The sequence below is a fragment of the Hemicordylus capensis genome, chromosome 15 (assembly GCF_027244095.1).
Source record: "Hemicordylus capensis ecotype Gifberg chromosome 15, rHemCap1.1.pri, whole genome shotgun sequence".
In the NCBI taxonomy this organism is placed as follows: Eukaryota; Metazoa; Chordata; class Lepidosauria; order Squamata; family Cordylidae; genus Hemicordylus; species Hemicordylus capensis.
The window spans coordinates 8,690,736-8,711,930 of record NC_069671.1 but is presented as its reverse complement, the minus strand read 5'-3'; the positions used below and the strand labels follow the sequence as shown (position 1 = coordinate 8,711,930).

Below are 21,195 nucleotides of genomic sequence, written 5' to 3'. Positions count from 1 at the left end.
GCCTCTGTTCATTCTAAGCATGTTATAGTGTATATCACCCCTGGCTTCTATTTCCTTATATTAAAGTTGCACTGGAGTCTGCTTGGCAAATGAAACACCATACTGCCAAAAGAACCCCTCCGTAATTGTTGTCCTTTGGGGAGATGCTTGGGAAACACTTAAATTGCTGCCACTCAACTATTTCATATCAGACGATATCAAACTGATCACAAAGCAATTGCTTGACCCCTCTGCCAGTGGGCATCACAATCCCATCCTTGTGGGCCTTCCCCCTTTTGACCATATATGGTTCCTTTCAAAGCCCCTCTCAACATGGCCGGCTGCTTTCTGCTGTCACAAGGAGAGCAACCACAGCCCCCTCCCACTGCTGCCCGCATCATAAGACTCCACTGTCCTCTGAGCCCCCATAAAAGCAGCCCACCTTTGCTGTGCAGCTAAGTCTCCCGGGGGGGGGGAAGAGGGGAAACGGTGAATGTTCCCCCTCTGCCCCCGTGGGATGTGGGAGGGCGGCCGAAGTCCGGGGCTTTTTCCACAATCTCAGTCCCTGTAGGGGATCCAGATTTCTGGTAGAGGATGCCGAGCTGTCTCCCCTACACCCCTGCAGGCTCCTTCGGGAGCTCCTACTGGTAAGTTGGACCCTCACCCACGCACCCACCCCATCCCCTTGGCATCTCACCATTTCCCCACTTGCCTCCTACCCGTTTAACACAGGGCATCTCTTTCTCTCTCTCTCTCTTTCAGGCCACGACTGTCTACCGTGCCCCTCTCGGGCAAAAGGGCTGAAGCGGGGTCTCCCCCTCCCTGTAAGAAGCAGCTCCCCAAGCAGCTCGGAGACCCAGCTCCCAAAGGCATGCTCCTTTGGGTTGAGCCAGAGTAGCTCAAGCTGTGTCTGGATGGGGTCATCCATTGGTGGTCCTGCTCCAACACAGATTGACCAAGGCCCACTGTTTAACCCGGCCCTGCAGGCCTGGCTGGTTGCCGCTTTTGGGAGCCGAGAAGGAATTTTCCCCTGGGAGGTCTCTGGATCCCCAGGTTTTTTGCCTTCTCTGCACGGCCTTCCTCTTCAGCTCTGCAAGCGCCTCGGCTTGCCGCTGAAGACGAGTCAACCAGTGGGTCTTTCCCCCTCCCTCCCCCCACAATAAAATAGAAATTAATCTGAAGACATTGACGCCTTGTCTTTCTTGGGTCGTCTCTTTCTTGTTGGTGTTCCTGGGAGTGGTTAGGAGTCAATGAGGAAAATTACTCGTGTTAGGCAATGGATCTGGGGATCGATCAGGTTGGGATTAAGATCCAGAGGTAGAATGCTTGATTCGGATTGGGGAGATAAGAGTTATAAAACCCTCACTCAGCGATTTCCTGCTTCTCAACTTAACCTACCTCACAGGCTTGTTGTGTAAATAAGAGAGGAAGGTGGAGAACACCACCCTGGGATAAGATTTTTATTTCTGAAAATCCTCAGCATTTGTGTTCCTCGGGCCAGCACAGAAGTGCTGGATCATTACATTGCTTGTGAACAATGCTAATGAACGGCACTTTTTCTTACTGTTGATGGGGCTCTGTTCAGAGAACATTGGCCCTACCATTGAAACTTGCCACAGCTGGAAATCTTGCCCCAGTCATAGATCCGGCTGGCTTTCGGGGCTGCCACTACTTTCATCTCTAAAATGTTTGACAAAGAAGGTGTAATTCCCACTTTAACAAATGCGAATCAGAACCTCTCTTGATATCCTGAGCCCCCCAGGGAAGAAGCCTCCACTTTGGTGAAGCCAAAAGGACCACATATAAGCGCATGGTCTGCACCAGCGGATCAAGGGAAAGCACATCGCTTGCAGAAGTTTCACCCAACTGATAAAATATCAAAGCAGCAGGGCTTTAGGTATCAACACAAACGCACCCAGATGTTTGGTAAAACTACACAAAACTCTACAAATCCGGAGCAACATTCATAGAAAAAACAGGATTTCTCTTTAAAAAAACTCTAAACATTGTAAGATAAACCCTGTTTTAAATCAACAAATAAATTTTTCCAATGTTTGCTAAAACCCTGCCCCAGTGGTTGCAAAGCACCCCTCCTCACCCCTAGCCAAGGGGTGGGTGGGTGTGTGGGGCTTTAGCCTAACTGTGAAACCTCTTACCTGGGTGAGATAGACAGACAGATATCTTTATTTCGATCATTAACCAGCAATAATAAACAGACAACAACGACCAACAGTAATCAGACGGTGAGTTTTTCGCAATTACCTGGAGAGATCTCCTTTGGAAACGAATGGAAGTCAGCCAGCGCTGCTGTGGGTGTTAAGCGCCCCCTAGTGGCCAAGCGAGCGCAGCTCCCTTGGCATGCCGTTGAGGGAAGCTGCTGCTGCTGCTGCTGCGGCGTCTATGCCCCGAGTAACCCTCCCTCCTCCCGCATGCGCACTGCAGACCACGACGCCAGAGAGGCTTGGAGGAAGGCGAAGGCACGGCAGCCGTCGAGCGCTTTTGTCCCTCGCCGGCGCCCGTAGGCAGCGGATGTTCCTGTGTTGCCCTCCACCTTCCGCCGCTGGGCCAGTTTCCCGTGCGGAGCGGATGGCTTAAGCGGGGCCCGGCTCGGAAGCGGGTGAGCGAGGCGCCTTCGCGGAGGCCGCGGGTGCTCCCTGGGGGCGGGAGTGGGGGGAGCAGCCGGCGGAGGGCTGGTGGGCCGGTGGGCAGCGCCAGGCCTGGGCTCCGCCCCCACCCCGTTCTCTAAGCGCGGAGAAAAACGGGAGCGCGGACGGGGGCCGACAAGGGTCAAAAAGGGCCAGTACCCGGCAGCGCTGCAGGCGGAGGAAACGCGCCCCCGGCATTCTAGCCCGACTGGGGTGGAAGGAGCTGCTCTGCTGGGCGCCCCGGAAAGGGCTGTCTGGGCTTTGGGGGTGGGTGGGGGAAATCTCTTGCTATTTGCTGGGGGGGGGGCGCAAGCGTTAAGAAAATAGAGAACTGCCGGACCGAGTCGGACTCTTAGTCCACCTAGCTCAGAATGGTCAGCACTGACTGGCAGCAGCAGCAGCAGCTGCTCCCCAAGGCTTCAGAGCGGTCTTTCCCAGCGCAACTGGAGATGCTGCCAGGGATTGAGCCTAGGGTCTTCTGCATGCAAAGCGGGTGCTCTGAGCGACAGCCCCTTCCCACCCCTCTGGTTCTGTCTAGCCCAGGATGGTCTGCGCTGATTGGCGGCGGCAGCAGCAGCAGCTCTCCAAGGTTTCAGAAGGGTCTTTGACAGGCCAACTGGAAACCCTGCCAGGGATTGAACCTGAGACCTGCTGCATGCAAAGCAGATGCTCTTTCAGCCAGCCCTGAATGGTCCTGATTAACTAGTGAAGATTCCTAATACTGTGTCAGGCCATTGGCTCATGAATCTCAGGATTGTCCGCCGTGATGGTTAGCAGCTCTCCAGGGTTTCAGACAGAGGTCTCTCCCAGCCCTACCTAGGGTTGCTGCCAGGGATTGAACCTGGGATGTTCTGTGTGTAGACCAGTATGCACACAACCTAGGGCTGGCCTCCAGCAGGGATGGGGATTCCACCACAGCTCTCCTATACTGTATTTTCTTGAATCCGACTAGGTTTTTTCGACCTTCTTTGATGTTAGAAATCAGGGGGTTCTCTTAAATACAGAGTTCTCTTCTGTTAGGGTAAATATGGGTATAACCTGTACAATCTCTATTTTTTAAAAGGGGCTTGTCTTAGATTCAGAGTAATCTTGCATTCAGGTAAACATAGTAGATGCATACTTCTTCCCCACCTGTAGCTAGCGTGGTGTAGTGGTTAGAGTGCTGGACTAGGAGCGGGGAGACCCGAGTTCAAATCCTCATTCAGCCATGATACTTGCTGGGTGACTCTGGGCCATTCACATCTCTGTCAGCCTAACCTACTTCACAAGGTTGTTGTGAGGAGAGACTTAAGTATGTAGTACATTGCTCTGGGCTCCTTGGAGGAAGAGCGGAATATAAAATGTAAATAATAACAATAATAGTCTAAATCGGGGCTTGACAAATCCCAGGTGCCAGGGAGCCATGGCACCTAGAAATTCAACCGTGATGCTAGACTAAGAGATTCAGAGATAGTTATAAAATAAAATCTATCCGTTGTTTGCAGCCCTCTTTCTGTTCTAACTGTTACTTGAAATAAAAAGAAGCCCATTTACACTGCCTTGATAATCCAACAACCTGGATGGCTTTAAGAGGGGTTTGGATAACTTCATGGAGGAGAGGTCTCTCAACGGCTACTAGTCGGAGGGCTATAGGCCACCTCCAGCCTCAGAGGCAGGATGCCTCTGAGTCACAGTTGCAGGGGAGCAACAGCAGGAGAGAGGGCATGCCCTCAACTCCTGCCTGTAGGCTTCCAGTGGTATCTGGTAGGCCACTGTGTGAAACAGGATGCTGAACTAGATGGGCATTCTTGGGCTGCCTAGACTAGATGGGTTGTCTGATCCAGAAGTGCTGTTCTGATGTCTGTCACCAAATCCAGTCATTTTGTCAAGTGTCCATGGTCTGGCTTTATGGGCTGCCTCCTAGATCCATAGGAAATTTATCAAGACCTGGTCTAAATCTTTCCAGCAGCAATTTGAGACCTTTAATTTCTACCTATGGTGCATAAGTTACCCCTGCTAACTTGGCAAAGAGGCACCTTTTAATGTGGTGATTCTCTTTTATTTAGCAGGGGGAGAGTAACTGGTCCTATCCACCCCCCAACACAGGACCTCCAGTGACTGTTTCTGGTGTCTATCGTATGTTTCTTTTTAGATTGTGAGCCCTTTGGGGACAGGGTTCCATCTTATTTATGTATTATTTCTCGGTGTAAACCACCTTGAGCCATTTTTGGAAGGGTAGTATAGAAATCGAATAAATAAATAAATAAATCAGTGCTTTATCTCCTGGATTATTCTTCTTGTAGGCAAGGAAAGAAATGTACAGTCTCAAACATCACTGAAATGATTTATTCTAGCTGTTAAGAGGAGATTAGATCTGGACCACACAGCCAGAATTCCAGTTTTGAATGTGCAGGTATAGCCACTTCTGGATATACCTGTACATTCAAAAAGGAAGCCAGACCAAAGAACCTCTTCCCACGTGCTGGTAAATAAAAGGAAGTTCCCACATAATCTGTCCGTTCACTTAAACAGTGCCTCAGGTAACATCTCTGCACAAATCTTGATAGTTTTAATGAGTCTTCTAGCCACCACCCAGGGCAAACAACAACTTCACATAAAGAAGCATCCTGAGGATCAGGAGTTCATATTTCATACCATAAAAATGAAATGACAACTGTTCAGAAACAAATCTTCTGAAGTTTGATGTGAGAACAAATTTCGCCAGGTTGCAGTCTCCAATGAAATATGGGAAATACGGCATATCTGTGATGTTTTGTTTTATATTTCCCTGTCAGGCTTTCAAACACATACATACTATTAATGCCTTTATTAAGAATTTTTCATATCACATAAGCATAAGCAAAACTTTGACATACAGGCTGGATTCGTGTCTGGGAGTGTGTCAGACTCTTTTTAGTGTAAACCTTGTTATAATTGCCACTCTTACTTTGCAAGGTACAGCCAATCAGGAGAGGAAAGCTGGTCTTGTGGTAGCAAGCATGACTTGTCCCCTTAGCTAAGCAGGGTCTACCCTGGGAGACTAGATGTGTGAGCACTGGAAGATATTCCCCTCGGGGGATGGAGCCGCTCAGGGAAGAGCAGAAGGTTCCAAGTTCCCTTCCTCGCTTCTCCAAGATAGGGCTGAGAGAGATTCCTGCCTGCAACCTTGGAGAAGCTGCTGCCGGTCTGTGTAGACCATACTGAGCTAGATGGACCAAGGGTCTGGCTTCCTATGTTCCAGTCATAATAGATTCTATTTAATCTTAGTCAGGTGAAGCACAGCTATTTAAATACATAAATTACTAGGTAATGTTAAAACAGGGTAGCAGTTTCCTCAGACTGAATGAAGTTATTAGGGATTTTACATGCAGTCTGTTTTTCACTTCTCATCTTACTGCAGGTTTCTGCGGTTTTTATTCTTCTAATATTTAAGGATCGTATTCACTGCCCCCGCCCCTGATTTATGCAAATCTCCAGGATTATAGAACATTTAAATTTTCTGGTGCAGACCCCATTGGTGTTGTCCAATAAGAGCATGTTTTAACTCCTGTCCAAGAATTTTGTTTCCAAAAACAGAGAATGATTCACATTCTCCCCTCATGTGTCGGAAAGGATTCATTCACTTAGAGCTAAACCATGGTTTGTCTTTATGTCTGACTTGTTGTTTGCCCTTGTCTGGTTGTTTTATGGTTTTAACTCTGTGCACTGTTTGGGTTTAAGATCTGTGTCAGAAAATGTATAAATATTGAGACCATATGTATAAACATGCATAGGTAGGCTGCTAGCAAGAAATTACTGCTATTCCTACTACAAATATTTATATCCGGTTTTGCTCAAAGCTGTTTACATAGAAAGAGAAATAATAAACAAGCGAGGTGTTCTGCAGAAGAATAAAAGGCTGTGCCTTGTCGACATCCATCTCCCGCTTATTGATTTTGGTTGTGCTTGCTTTATTTCCCTTAGCATTGGAGAACATCACAAAAGTGAGGATGCACCATGGCAACGGTCCTCAAAGTGCCCAGCGCCAGCTCCAAAGGTCCCGCTCCTTCACCGGCAGCGAGGGCGAAGACCAGCAGGCCAACCTGCCCCAGTCCCCCGCGGCGTCTTTCGCCCCTTCCGCCAGCCCGTCCGCCCCTCAGTCCCCCGGCTACCAGATCCAGCAGTTTATCATGAGCAGGAGTCCGGTGACTGGGCCGAATGTCAACATCACGCTGCAGAACGTCGGCCCGGTGGCGGCGGGCAGCCAGCAGATCACGCTGACGCCGCTGCCCATCCCCAGCCCCACGTCGCCGGGCTTCCAGTTCAGTTCGCAGCAGAGGAGGTTTGAGCACGGGTCGCCGTCCTACATCCAGGTCACCTCGCCGCTGCCGCAGGTGCAGTCGCAGAGCCCCACGCAGCCCGGCCCGGTGCCGTCCCTGTCAAACGTCCGGGCGGGCACCCCGGGGCCCGGGCTGGGCATGTGCAGCCAGAGCCCCACCCGGGGCTTCGTCGACGCCAGCGTCCTGGTGCGGCAGATCAGCCTGAGCCCGTCCAACGGCAGCCACTTTGTCTACCAGGAAGGCTCCGGCATGGCCCAGCTCTCCCAGGGCGCCCCGGCGTCGGTGCAGCTCTCCTCTCCCGGGGCCCCCTCCGCGGTCCGGGAGCGCCGGCTGTCGCAACCCCACTCCCAGACCGGCGGCACCATCCACCACCTCGGGCCCCAGAGCCCCGTGGCCAGCGGGGCCAGTATCCAGCCGCTGCCCAGCCCGGGCCACATCGCGACGAACAACCTCCCGCCGCAGATCAGCAACATCATCCAAGGCATGCAGCAGCAGCAGCAGGGGCTACAGGGCCAGCCGCTGAGCCGGCCGCTGGGCTACGACCGGACCCCCGCCGGGCTCATCGCCGGTGTCGGAGGGCCTCCCGCCTTCGGGATGACCTCCCCGCCCCCTCCCACGAGCCCTTCCCGGGCCGGCCTGCCGCAGGGCCTGACCAGCCTGCCTCTGGCCCCGTCCGTCTGCACCGTGGTCAAGAAGCCCAAGAAGCTGGAGGAGATCCCGCCCGCCAGCCCAGAGGCCGCCCAGCTGCGGAAGCAGTGCCTGGACCACCACCTCAAGCAGATGGAGCTCTTGCGGGACGCCTTCAAGGAGTTCCTGATGGAGCTGTTTTTCCTGCAGCACCTCCAGGGCAACATGATGGACTTCCTGGCGTTCAAGAAGAAGCACTGCGTGCCCCTCCAGGCGTACCTGCGGCAGAACGACCTGGATCTGGAGGAGGAGGAGGAAGAGGAGCAGTCGGAAGTCATCAACGACGAGGTAAGAGGCGGTGCCCCCGTTTGGTTGGTTGGTTTTTTGATCCAGCGGAGTCTTACTGAAATCTAGGCCGGGGTCCTGGGCTGTTGGTTGGACTACAACTCCCATCACCCACTGCCACCATGGCCAGAGACGATTGCTGTTTGGGGGAGGGTGGCAGTTGTACTCCAACAGCTGGGAGCCCCTGATCTAGACGCTTTCTGATTCTCGTGCCTGCAGTCCAGAGTGGTACTTTCTTGAGAGTAGATCCAGTTGAAAATCTGTCTTTCTGTCGGTGTTAGCGTGGCTGGGATCAATTGGGACTTAGCCAGTATATTGACACATTGGCTTAGGGTTAGATTTAATGGTCCCAGATCGTTGTAGAGATACGTTGATTTCTGCCTTGATGAAGGCATGCTTCCTCCCCCGCCCCCCCGGGAGGCAGTGTTGTGTAGTGGGTAGAGCAAGGGTTCCCAACCTGCCACAGAGACTTGTTCCAGGCCCTTCCACTTTGTGACCTCAGGCGAGTCCCCATCGGTGAACATAACCTGTCTTCCAAATCGAATTGGAAATAAAAATGGGGAAATCCCTGTGCGTGTTTCCTGCAGCTCCTTGGAGGGAGTCTGGCATACGAATGTGATTAAAATAATATTTGAAAGTAAATATCCATGGAACTGCAGCCTTGGGAAATAAATGATGAAACCTTCCATTACCTTGTCATGTAAAGATTTTCTTCTGTTGGTAGGTTCTGGCCCAAAGCATATTATTATTATTATTATTAATTCGGTTTTGAATTTGATAGGAGTTCAAAAAACCCCACCTGATTAGCATGGGAGCAGAACGGCACTCTTTTATTCCTCCCCAGTTCTGCTTATGGTGCTCCTGCTATGAGAATTTATATACTGCTTTTTAACAACAGTACTCCAAGTGGTTTACAAAGAAACGCCAATAATACATATTTACTACAGTATGCTGAACTGGTCTACAGTATGCTGAACTTATACTGAACTGGTCTACAGTCTACATCATTGGGAGCATCAGGAGAGCTGGTCTTGTGGTAGTTAAAGCTGAACGGGATATCCCGGCAGAGGCTGACAATGAGTGGGTGGTTTGCTTGTACTATTCATTCCAAGATAAAGACAATTGGTGCTTCGTAATGGCCTATATTCCTGGAGGAGATATAAAGTTGTGCCGTCGAGTTGGTGTCGATTCCTGGCGACCACAGAGCCCTGTGGTTGTCTTTGATAGGAGGGGTTGACCATGGCCTCCTCCCACGCAGTATGCGATGATGCCTTTCAGCATCATGGACTGGTAGCAAGTGTGAATTGTCCCCTTTGCTAAGCAGGGTCTGCCCTGGTTTGCATTTGAACGGGAGACTGCATGTGTGAGCATTGTAAGATATTCCCCTCAGGGGATGGGGGGTATAGCTCAGTGGTACAGCACCTGTATGCTTGGATGTAGAAGGTTCCGAGATCCCTCCCTGGCTTCTCCAAGATAGGGCTGAGAGAGACTCTTGCTTGTAACCGTGGAGAAGCCACTGCCAGTCTGTGTAGACAATACAGAGCTAGATGGACCAAGGGACTGACTCGGTATATGCCTGCCATGCCGGGGAACAACAGCAGGAGAGAGGGCATGCCTTCATCCCTTGACGGTGGGCTCCCCAGAGGCATCTGGTGGGCCACTGTGGGGAACAGGATGCTGGACTAGAGAGGCCTTGGGCCTGATCCAGCAGGTTGTAACTCAGTGGCCAAGCATCAGCTCTGCACGTAGAAGGTCTCGGGTTCAGTCCCTGGCGGCATCTCCAGGAAGGGATGGGAGAGACCCATCTGAAACGCTGGAGCGCTGATGCCAGTCCGTGTAGACCAGGGTTCCCAACCTGGGTTCCTCCAGTTGTTGCGGAACTACAAGTCCCAGCAACCCCAGCCACAATAAATTGTAGCTGGGGGTGATGGGAGTTGTTCAGCAACATCTGGAGGAACCCAGGTTGGGAACTCTGGGTGTAGACAATGCTGTGTTTGCCGGAATCTAAGACTAGGTCTCCCCGCACCCCAGTTTTTTGATACTGGAAATCAGGAGGTCACCTTAAATTTGAGTCCTGTAAATTTGAGTCATCTTAAATTTGAGTTCTAGCAAACACCGCTATAGCCTGTATTCGACCTCTGCTTTTCAAGCGGGTCGTCTGAAATTCCGAGTGGCTTTCTCTTTGAATGAATATGGTCCTCACCTTAAATGCGAGTAACTCAGTTAAAGTGGCAAATTGAGCCTTCCGTCTAAAAGGAAGTTCAGCTTTGTGATATGGTCTCCATAATAATATCACACAAAAGCCCAGGGTTCATTAGGCTGAGGTTTCTGCATAACTGCTTAAAAAAGGATAGGATGGTTAAGGTCAGGACCCAGCGAACTTCTGTGACTCATTCCTCACACCCAGTCCACTTTGGGGCTTGTCTTTGAACAGTAGCCCCTTCTTCTGCTGTGTGGCAAATCAGTTTTGAAATGCAGGGAAGTTTCCAGAGCAGACACTGGAGGGCGGGAAGGTTGGTTTGTTGCTCAAAGAAGAAAAGTTGTGGTTTTTTTTAAAGTCCTACTGAAAGCAGGCAGTCCTGAAGTCCTTCTGTGGCTCCTGATTGGAACCACAACAAATGCACCACTGTGAGTCAAGCGAGCTTTTAAAGCCGATAGCAGCCGTTTAGTCTCATAAGCTTTGTTTCCTGTGATCCTTTGGCTCCAAAATAACAGACCGAAAGCTTGGCTGTCTTTGTAAAAGGGAATCTCACAAGCCAAAGGCAGAGCAGAATCCCAGCAAGTGCAGGGGACAGACGTGTCAAGACGAAGCCGATAAGGGTCTATACTGGCTGTTCTTTCTGTTCGAGCTTGGGACTGTCTTGGAGCCAGTTCAAATGATCTGGACCCCATTTCACGGCGGTTTCCGGGTGGGCTGTGCGGTTGAGGCTGCCTTGATTACTGATGGGTGGTTTTTATCTGGGCATTGGCAGAGAGAGTCTAATTCTCTGTTAATTCTCTTAGATGCACTCAAAGAGGTGGATGAACCTTCATCCACAGGTGAACCTTCACATTCCTTGGGTTTCTTCACATAGTGCCAAACCATCGCCGGGCACTACGTCTGAATTGGGCTGGCGGCAGGCTTCATTTTTTCCTGCCTGGTATCTTCTGGATGATCATAAGTCATTTATATCTGCTTGTTGGCTTTCCCACGGCTTGGACAGATGTTTAAAGCTGTCTTTTAACCCCCACCCCCAACAGATTGTAGCTGCCATCCTGCATGTATCCCCGTGTTGGTGCAGTTAGTCGTTTGGCAGCGTTGATCGTTTAGTTGATGGGGCCGTAGCTCAGTGGTAGAGCATCTGCTTTGCGTGCAGAAGGTCCCAGGTTCAATCCCTGGCAGCATCTCCAGGTAGAGCTGAGAGAGACCCCTGCCTGCAACCTTGGAGAGCTTCTGCCGGACAGAGTAGGGCTGCTCAACTTCGGCCCTCCTGCCGATGTTGGCTTACAACTCCCATAATCCCTAGCTATTGGCCACTGTGGCTGGGGATTATGGGAGTTGTAGTCCAAAAACAGTAGTGGGGGGAGTTGAACAGGTCTGGTCTAGAGAACCCTGCGCTTGAAAAACCAATGGTTTGACTTCATATAATCCAACTTCCTATGATTCCTTTTCGAGGGGAAGGACTGTAGTTCAGTGGTGGAGCATCTGTTTTGCATGCCGGAGGTCCCAGGTTAACTCCCTGGAAGCATCTCCATGTAGGTCCGGAAAAGACTTGAACCTGAAACCTTTGAAGAGCTCCTGCCAGTCTGTGTAGACAATACTGAGCTAGATGGAAGCTTCCTGTGTCAGACCAGGGGTCTGTCTGCCTTCTCTCTATGGTCCTAGCTGAGAATTTGGACGCTTGCTAATTTTTGAACACTTGGTTGGGAAATCTAGTCTCATCACGTAAATAAGCCTTGATTAATTTTCTTTGGCTCTAGGAGGCAGTCGCAGAATTTAGGTGCCAGACCGTGGGCGCTTTGTTAGTTCATTTACTGTTAAATTTCTATACCACCTTTCATTAAAACCATCTCAAGGCGGATCACACAAAGGTTAAAACAGGACGGTAGAAATTACACAATGAGACTACCAAGCTCAAATGGAAGAATGTGAATCTAATTAAATGATTTGATTTGATTTCATTTCATTTCTATACTGCCCTTCCAAAAATGGCTCAGGGTGGTTTACACAGAGAAATAAATAAATACATAAGATGGATGGCTCCCTGTCCCCAAAGGACTCGCAATCTAAAAAGAAACATAAGATAGACACCAGCAAGAGTCACTGGAGATACTGTGCTGGGGGTATGATTAAAATGATTAAAAGCAAGCACAATCTACAAAACCACCAGTCTTAGTGAAGGATATTGTGGAGGATCCATGGTGCCTGGGATTGGTCAAGGCCTGGCTGATCATGTGAACGGTGGAGTTGCAAACTGTGCCAAGAAATAAAGGTCTGCGGGTTGTGTTCAGGCTACATTACGACGTCGTTTCGATGTTAACGCTGAAAAATGAGGCGCTTGGTGGGGGCCGATGGGGAGCACCTGCTTTCTTTGTATTTTGTGCTGTTATTCCACTCTCTGATTCCCCACCCCATCACCTTCTGCTAACGCAATGCACCTCATCCCTTGCCTAGGTGGGCTGCTCACGATGAAGATCTGTTGGGTGGGTTGTGAACGGGGGCTATGCTCATGGCTTACTCAGTGTTGGGGCTCTTCTAAGTGTGGGTTGTCTGTCGTGCTAATTTTGTTGTCTGTTAGAAAGCCTTTCAATCCAAAGCCACATTCGAAACCTCCAAGTTGGAAATCTCCGACATAAATGGAGATTATTATTTTTGGGTTTTTTTGGTATGGAGGTCTTTGCAGCTACACTGCTCCTCGCTGTGCTCTGCTGTTTAACGGTAAAGCAGAACTCTCTGATTTTTAAAAAATAAGAAGAAGAAGAAGTGGGTTCTGGTTGCATTGCACAGATGTGCCCTTTATTATAACCCCCCGCCCCTGTCAACGAGGAACCCTCAATATTATGCAAAGCGGGGGGTGTTGATTGGATTTCCGAAACGAAAACAAAAGAAAAAAAATGATTTCCCTTTTTGTTTTCCCCCAAAATATCTTCTCTCAGGTAAAGGTTGTGACAGGAAAGGATGGGCAGACTGGTACTCCTGTTGCTATAGCAACCCAGCTTCCTCCAAATGTTTCTGCTGCTTTTTCATCCCAGCAGCAGCCATTTCAGGTACTTTTTCAACAGTTCTAAACTTGTAGTTTCATCCCAGACTATGATGATGATGATGATGATTTTGATTCATTTTTCTTCATCCGGATTTGGTATTTGAAAGTAGAATCTGTATTTTCCCAAGAGCCCATCCCTTAAAAAAACAAAAAAACAAACAAACCTCAAAACCAAATCAAGCAGTAAAACTTTTAAATTTTCAGATGCATGTGTGTTTTATGGAGCGCTGAGGATGTTACTGTTTCCCTGCCCCCCCTCCCCCCCGTTTCCAAAGTTGCTGGCTTATTTCATTAACTTTCAGCTTTCAATGTATTCTACTGTTGGTTTGCTTGTCTTCTGGTTGTGCGTTCTGCCTAGTAACCCTGTGGGTCCCTCTGTCGGTGGCCATGTGATTGTGGATTCCTTCTAAAATCCTTTTTCTGTTTTTTGGTCCTCGTTTTTGAATACAAATACAAAAGGTATCAAATATGCCAAAATACTGTTTCTCTTTCTGATGTGTTTATTAAGCTACCATGGTTTATAAGCAAACGTCCTATAGCTTTCTGCTCAAATGCATGCACACGACAGACCTTTCAAACTAGTGGATTAAGTTATGGGTAAAACAGTGGGTTATGGGTTATCCTCTGCCACTCTGGGGGTCACATTGGAAATCTTGTGCCTGCCTCGAGGGCCTCCTTGGCATGAAGGCAATTAATAGGCTTTTATAATTCAAGAATAAAGCTAATAACAACAATAACAAAGATTTATATACTGCTTTTCAACAAAAGTTTACATAGAGAAATAATAAATAAATAAGATGGATTCACTATCTAAAAAGAAACACAAGAGAGATTCCAGCAACAGCCGCTGGAGGGATGCTGTGTTGGGGGATGGATAGGGCCAGGTGGTCTTTCCTTGCTAAATACAAGAGAACCACCATGTTAAAAAGGTGCCTCTTTGCCCAGTTAGCTTATTTTGGTTTGATATGGTTGCCATTTTTGTGAGTATAGTGGACAACAAACAATTATTATAATTGTAATGATTATGGTTATAATCGGGGCTCAGGAAATCCACTAGTCTACTTGTCTGTGACGAGTAGAAAAATGATGCCTGTCGAGTGGAAAAAACTCCTGACAAGTAATGAACCAACATAGCTCAAGGAACCATACGATAATATTTTGTCTGGCTGATGAACTGAGCTGACATTTCTTGACCCCTGGTTATAAGGATAATTGTTATAATTGCATGTGGGTTTCATTACATTTCCTTTCAAGTATCCTGCTACTCTCAAAAATGAAACATTGTAGTGACCCTGAGAAATATTGATATGATTATTTATATACCACTTTTTAATTTAAAAAAGTGTTCTCAAAGCCATTTACATAGGGGGAAAAGGAGTAAAATGATTCCCTGCCTCAAAGGGGCCCGCCATCTAAAAAGAAACAGTAGATCGACGCTAGCAAGAGTTGACTGGCCAGACACTATGCTGGGTTGCTTTCCCATTGCTGTATACAGGAGGACCTTGATATTTGTGGGGGTTCTGTTTCACACTACAACCACAGATACGGAAACCATGAATATAAAGTCATTAGGGCAGTGGGGAATTGGGGGTTAGGTTCCCAGCTGCCGGAAAACTGCATTGAATTCTGGGGAGGGGGGCGGAATGTAGTGGGAAGCTCCCTGCCATCTTAGCTGCTCCCCTGGGTTCCCCAATGCCTCCAAACCAGCCAAAGATCGCCATTAAAAACAAACAAACACAGAGCCACTTTGAGACTCTGAAATACAAAATGGCAGCTGGAAATGACCTCCGCAGTAATTTCTGGCCACTCCTGGATATGCGAGGTCGATGTGTCCCGTCCCCCCCGGTTTTCCCCATGTGTGCCGTGGTCAGGTGTCTATTACCCGGCCTCGGATATGCGAATCCGTGGATGTAGACTCTGTGGCTATCGAGGCCCTGCTGTATAAGAGATAGACAGACTGTATAAGAAATGCCAACCAGTGATTTGCTAAGATAGGGGGTTTAAAAAGAAAACAGATGGAGGTCGAGACAGCAAGTGTAGTCCCTGGTCGAGCTAGAGCTTGGTGTTGGAATTAAAGAGGAGAGAGAGAAAACGGCCAGTGTTCTTGGCCAGAGTGTCCTTCATTCATTTCTACTGTCTCTTCTGTGGGCAGAAACGCTTTCAGATCTCTGCGGAAAGGATCTGGGTAGATGGTTGTAGCTCGGTTGTTCCTTGCTTGCATTGGTTTCCGGGGGGAAATGTGAAAGGTTCCTATAAGCTTGGGAAAAGAGCACTGAAGCGGTGAGAGTGCTCTAAGGGTACACAGTCCAGCCACCGGGCAGAAACGAAGCAGGTCCTGCTGTGGTCAGAGCCTGGGTGGGAGACCCACGGTGGCCACCTTTGGGGATGGGGCCGTAGCCCAGTGGCAGAGCATCTGCTTTGCATGCAGAAGGTCCCAAGTTCTGTTCCTGGCAGCATCCCCGGGTAGGCCTGGGAGAGACTCCTGCCTGAAACCTGGGAGAGCCACTGCCAGTCAGTGTAGACAATACTGAGCTAGATGGACCAAGGGTCTGACTCAGTAAATAGGCAGCTTCCTTTGTTCCCACGTTCTTCCTCCTCCTCCCCCCACCACCGTGAATATTTGTTTACCACTTTTCAACCAACGTTCCCAAAGCAGTTTACAAATAAATTAGTAAGTAAGTAAGATGGCTCCCTGTCCTCAAAGGGCTCCCAATCTAAAAAAACAAAACAAGACGCTTACGTTAGGCACCAGCAGCAGCCACTGGAGGGATGCTGTGCTGGGGATGGATAGGGCTGGTTCCTACATTTGCCAGGAGTCTCCCATCGTATTGAAAATGCCGAGCTCTTGACCCTTTTTTAAGAATGCAAGATGAGGTTGTGCTTTGATCACGGCATCCAGCAGGCCGGAGGCTTTCGGCTGTGAGAGAGAAAATGCTGAATGTAAACCAACTTTCAGTTGTAAATCTTGCTTTGCTAGAGAGAGAGGCAGATGCACCCGGCTCTGCACCCCACGATCGCCTGGGTGCGCACGCTCCTGGTGTGTTCTGAACCCACCAGAGTCTGGCTCCCAAGCCTTCCGCCTAACACTTGCTTGGCATTTTCCACCGGTTTGTAACCTGCATTTGGTGTTTGGCAGAGAAGGCCAGGCAGATGCTTGGGAAGCGAGTCTGGGCGGGTTCAGACAGAACACCTGTTGGGAGCATGCGTATTTCCTGGCGATCATGCAAAGCCGCTACTAATGTCACAGAGCGAGAAATTTATCTTTTGGGAGTACGAGTTGTTGATGAGATAGATGCAGTCCTCTTGGTGAATCATGCTTATAAGTTGAGGTTTTGAGCATTGGAGTCGACATGGATTCATTAGACACACTTCTTTAAAAGGTCAGCAGCTTTTGGAACAGTTTGGTGGTTTGTTTGTGTTTTAAAGAGAACGTCTCCTTTGCTATGTGCCCCATCACCCCTTGAGATCATCCAGAGAGGTCCTTCTGCAGTTGTCGCTGGCTTGTCTGGTGGCTACTCAGGGATGGGCCTGTGCCTTAGGAAAGCTCTCCCTGCCAAAATAAGAGCCTCCCCATCACTGACAGCTTTAAAAAAGTCTCTAACGACACATTTATTCCCCCAAGCCTTTTCACTGGAATTGTGGCTTTAAATTGTTCTGGTGTGTGAATTTTTGCTTTTAATTTGTTTCATGTTGTTGTAAACCACCAGAGGCGCGCGTTTGGGGTGGTGTACCATTATAATGCATACATAAAAGCCGTGGGCTCTAACTTTGGTAAAAACAGCTAAGGATTTGACTGAATCTTAATTCTTCTGTTGTTTTTTTTGTGATAGCAGGTGCATGCAGGGACTCCGGTCACAGGAACTGTGAATACCCTAGAAATCGAAGCTTTTAAGAGACAGCAAGCACTTACGTCTGCAGGTACGGTTGCCTTCGGTAGAATGTGGTCGATACTTGTCTCACTGTAAGAACCATCTCGGTTTTAACGCTGATTAAAAACACGTGGCCTCTGTCTGACAACATTGCCAAAGCCTTTGGCTGGTTAGTCGCGACAGGAGTGTTGATTGCATGTCATGTGCTCCTGTCACAGCCAGCCACAAAGCTTTGACACCTCTTCCCCCGTAGAGTCGTAGATACCAAAGCCGATTTTAAAAAACCACAAAAAACCCACCGTGGGGCATCTTTTTGTAACCCTTGTAACCTGCACCCCTTCCCGCTGTTCCCTGCCGTAAATGGAATTTGACTATCACAGATTCGTCTAAGAGACCCCGAATTGAAGTGGGCCGTCACGGGATGGTTTTTCAGCATCCAGGCGTGGCTACGGGAGTCCCTCTTCAACAGCTCATGCCAACAGCACAAGGTACGGTGCCACCACATGCTGGCCGCAGATTAATTTAGCGAGGGGGGGGAGCGTTGACCTCGGAAGCAGGAATCTGGCTGCATCGAGCTCTCATTCTGAGATCTCTGCTTCCAGCCCGTTCTTCCCCCTTGTAAATTAATATTTGGTATGAAATGCCTGGTTCATGCCAATGGACTTGAGCAACGGTCTCCAGTGGCGCACGCGGACGTGGAAAGCGGGCACACGAGGAAATGCACAATTGTTCACCTGGGCGTCCGTCCCTTTGCAGATTGATAGTTCTTGGGTCGTAGATGTCTGTTTGTCTAAATACGATTTCCTACACTTGCATTATTATTACATCTATCTGTCAGCATTTTAAAAAAAATTAAGGAATTGACATAGAAAATAATTGAGGAGTACGTTCTGGGGCCGCTTTTTCCATTGTCGAGATTGCTTCACTGGAAAGTTTTGTGCATGGTGGATTGTGGCATTGACTGAATGTCTTACTGTGATTGTCCTGTAATATTTCGTTTATGTTTAAGTGATGGTGTCGTGTGCCAGAGTGGTAAGGAGTGAAGCTTTGGGCAGGTTCAGATGACACAGGAAATGGCGAGCCACTGTTTCCTGAAGCTCGGTGGCCCGAATCCTCCAATGTTGATTCATGGGAGAAGTGCCGGTGGGCCAGTATGTGAAACAGGATGCTGGCCTAGATGGGCCTTGGGCCTGATCCATCAGGGCTGTTCTTATGTTCTTTCGGTAGCGAGCATGAATTTGCTAAGGTGGGCCCACTACGGTTTGGATTTGAGTTGGAGACAACGTATGAGCACTAATAAGCTATTCCCCTTCGGAAGACACATTTGCACCTAGGAGGTTCCAAGTTCCCTTCCTGGCATCTCCAGATAGGGCCAAGAGAGATTCCTGCCTGCAACCTTGGAGATGCCACATCCAGTCTGGGTAGACAATACTGAGCTGAATGGGCCACGGGTCTGACTCGGTATAAGGCAGATTCCTCTGTTCCTATTTTACCCTACTTGTGGTTAGGAACCGAACCAAAGTCTGGAACCGCAAGTAGGGTAGAACATTCCGACCTTGGCAGGTTCAGAAGACACACTCGGCATTAGCACTGCCTTCCCGACACTGAGAGTTGAGGTTGCTGCTGAGTTCCGTGAGTGGGCGGTTCGCCATTTCATTTGCGGTGTCTGAACCCGCCTGTAATCTCCTTGCCCTTCTCTGAGGTTACACGCGTCCCAAAGCATCGGCTTCCCCAACTCACCTCTGTTTTTGATCTCCTCTTTGCCTTCCAGGCGGCATGCCTCCCACCCCGCAAGCGGTCCAGCTCACCGGGCAGAAGCAGAGCCAGCAGCAGTACGACCCCTCCAAGGGCCCTCCGGTGCAGAATGCGGCAAGTCTCCACACTCCCCCGCCTCAGCTGCCTGGGCGCCTGCAGCCCACCAATATCCCCATCACCTCTCTCCCCGCCACGCTGCAGCTGACACAGCCGCCCACACAGATCACGGAGGCCCCGACGCAATCTCCGCTCCACGGGAAGCCCCAGCCGCAGAGCGTATCGGTCGCCGCCACCCTGTCGCACAGCCAGGTTCAGGCACCACTCCAGCAGCAAGCGCATGCGCAAGGGCAGATGGCGGCCCAGGTAGCGCAGCCACAGGCTCCAGCCCAGCAGCAGGTATTGGAGCCCAAATGGGTGGGAACGCAGGCTTGTGGAAAGAAGCCTCCTCCTATGTCCCTTTATTTTTTAAAATTTTTAAATTTTATTTTATTTTATTTATTTTTACTTTAATTTTCCATTTTAATGTGTTAAATTTTCAAATTTGATTTTGATTTCCTTTTTATTTTTATTTAATTCTTATTTTACTTTTACTTTTTTGATTTTTTCTTAAATTTTATTTTAATTTTGATTATTTTATTTTTAATTTATTTTTATTTTACTTTTTCATTACTTTTACTTTTAAATTTAATGAAATTTAAATTTAATTTAATTGCGTTTCTGCACCGCCACACACACGTCCCACGGCGGTTTACAAAAATAGAAAACAATAAAAACCAAACATGAAGGCAGTTAAAATTCAAAACAGTAATAAAACCAACTTACAGCTGGTCGAAGGCTTGCTTAAATAAATGAATCTTGGGAACTCTTTTAAAGCCCACCAGAAATGGGGAAGGTCTTGTGCCTATAGGGAGTTCCTTCCAAAGTCTCAGAGCGGCTCTGGAAAAGGCCTGGCCCTGAGTTGCCACCAGATGAGCTGGTGAATATTGAAAAAAATTTCAGTATATTGCAGCTTTCTTGAAAGGGCTGAACAGTTGGATCTAAAAATACTAAATCTGTTAGGGATAATTCGAGTTGGCCTCATATTTAGCAGAGAAACCTCGTTTGTTTAGAACAGGGCTCACAGAGGAGATCTGGAGACAATTCCTTAAAAGAAGTAAAGGTTTATTTAAATAAGTTCCTTTCTCCATCTAAACAAATGTGTGTCATCTGCAGATTGTCACCCTGGCACGATCCTCAGCAGACCCTGTGCAGAATTCCCAGCGTCTTCCAGCCAGTGCACTTGCCCCTGCTTCATCCAACCCATCAGCAAGTGCTCCCGGCACGGCCCCGCAAGCCACGTACCCGGCACAAACCAACCGAACATCACCAGTGACCAACAAGTCGGCATCTCTGATCGCCTCCAAACCCCCAGGCGTGGCGGTGACGGCCGCTCCGAAGACACAGAGCCCTTCTCAGAATGCCACCGCTCTGCCCCAGGACAGCTCCCAAGAGAAGCTGGCGGAACAGGTTAAGCTGGTAAGAATGTTTTTTCCCCATCTTACACCAGTGGCCTGGAAGACCACCCCTTCCGCCTGCAGAGGGCCAGTTAGAATGGCAGAATGTACAGAATAAGGGATTGTAACATCAAAACCATGGATTATGGGGTAGGTTTGCTGCAGGACAGGGGGGGAGAGAGAGGCGGCTTTGGAGGCAAAGAAACTGGAGAGAAATTAATGGGAGAGAAAGTAAAAGCAACCCTGATCATTCGATTCAAAATGGCACGGCTGTGCCTACACTCAGCCGGCCAGCCAGATTTGCATTATTGGCCCCATACGGAGAGCGTATTTGCCCCTGTGGCTCCGGTGAGATTGAAATGATGGCTCATGTACTCTTGTACTGTCAATACTGGGTGCCAGAAAATATGACGGGGTAACACCTCTCCTGCAGTCATTGCACTGGTTGCCTATTTGCTTCCGAGTTCAATTTAAGGTCCTGGTTTTGACCTTCAAAGCCTTGCGGGGCTTGGCACCTGTCTACCTACAGCCCCGCCTCTCCCATCCAGTTACATCCCGTCCGGTCAGATCATCTCAGATGGCCCTTTTGTCGGTCCCTGATTTCCAAGAGGTTCGGAGCTCTAGGACCCGTGAAAGGGCCTTTTCGGTTGCTGCCCCACTTGTCTGGAACTCCCTTCCCCTTCACATTTGTTTAGCCCCTTCCTTACTGATTTTTAAATCTCTACTGAAGACTTTTCTTTTTTGCCAGGCTTTTGCCCTATAGTCTACCTATTTGGTTTTTTTCTGTTTTTGTTAGTTTAGTTTTTAATTCAGCATGTAATTTTAGTGTTGTCTTGCTTTGCATGTTTTTGTACACTACCCAGAGTCTTCAGAGTGGGCGGTATAGTAAATGTTTCTAATAAAGAAATAAATAAAAACTACTGTGACATTCGGCATAAGCT

At 48.8% G+C, this 21,195-nt stretch overlaps 1 protein-coding gene and 1 non-coding gene across 17 annotated transcripts in view; both read left to right on the top strand.

Annotated features, from left to right (window-relative positions):
- Positions 1–2,454: 2,454 nt before the first annotated feature.
- The window catches only part of EP400 (E1A binding protein p400), an 84,290-nt gene continuing 65,549 nt past the window's right edge, over positions 2,455–21,195 (top strand). For 7 of the 16 annotated variants that reach the window (XM_053280245.1, XM_053280238.1, XM_053280236.1 and 4 more), the window contains exons 1-7: positions 2,455–2,596; positions 6,567–7,897; positions 13,031–13,141; positions 16,968–17,055; positions 17,387–17,494; positions 18,778–19,157; positions 19,974–20,276. In XM_053280245.1, coding sequence (XP_053136220.1) covers positions 6,593–7,897; positions 13,031–13,141; positions 16,968–17,055; positions 17,387–17,494; positions 18,778–19,157; positions 19,974–20,276 — 2,295 coding nt within the window. In that variant the 5' untranslated portion in view covers positions 2,455–2,596; positions 6,567–6,592. Of the gene's footprint in view, positions 2,597–2,782; positions 2,892–6,566; positions 7,898–13,030; positions 13,142–16,967; positions 17,056–17,386; positions 17,495–18,777; positions 19,158–19,973; positions 20,277–21,195 lie in introns of those variants that run through there. The other 9 variants (XM_053280246.1, XM_053280240.1, XM_053280233.1 and 6 more) reach the window with 8 other exon arrangements.
- Positions 11,210–11,281, top strand: TRNAA-UGC (transfer RNA alanine (anticodon UGC)). Its single transcript has one exon. It is a non-coding gene; the product is annotated as a tRNA-Ala (tRNA).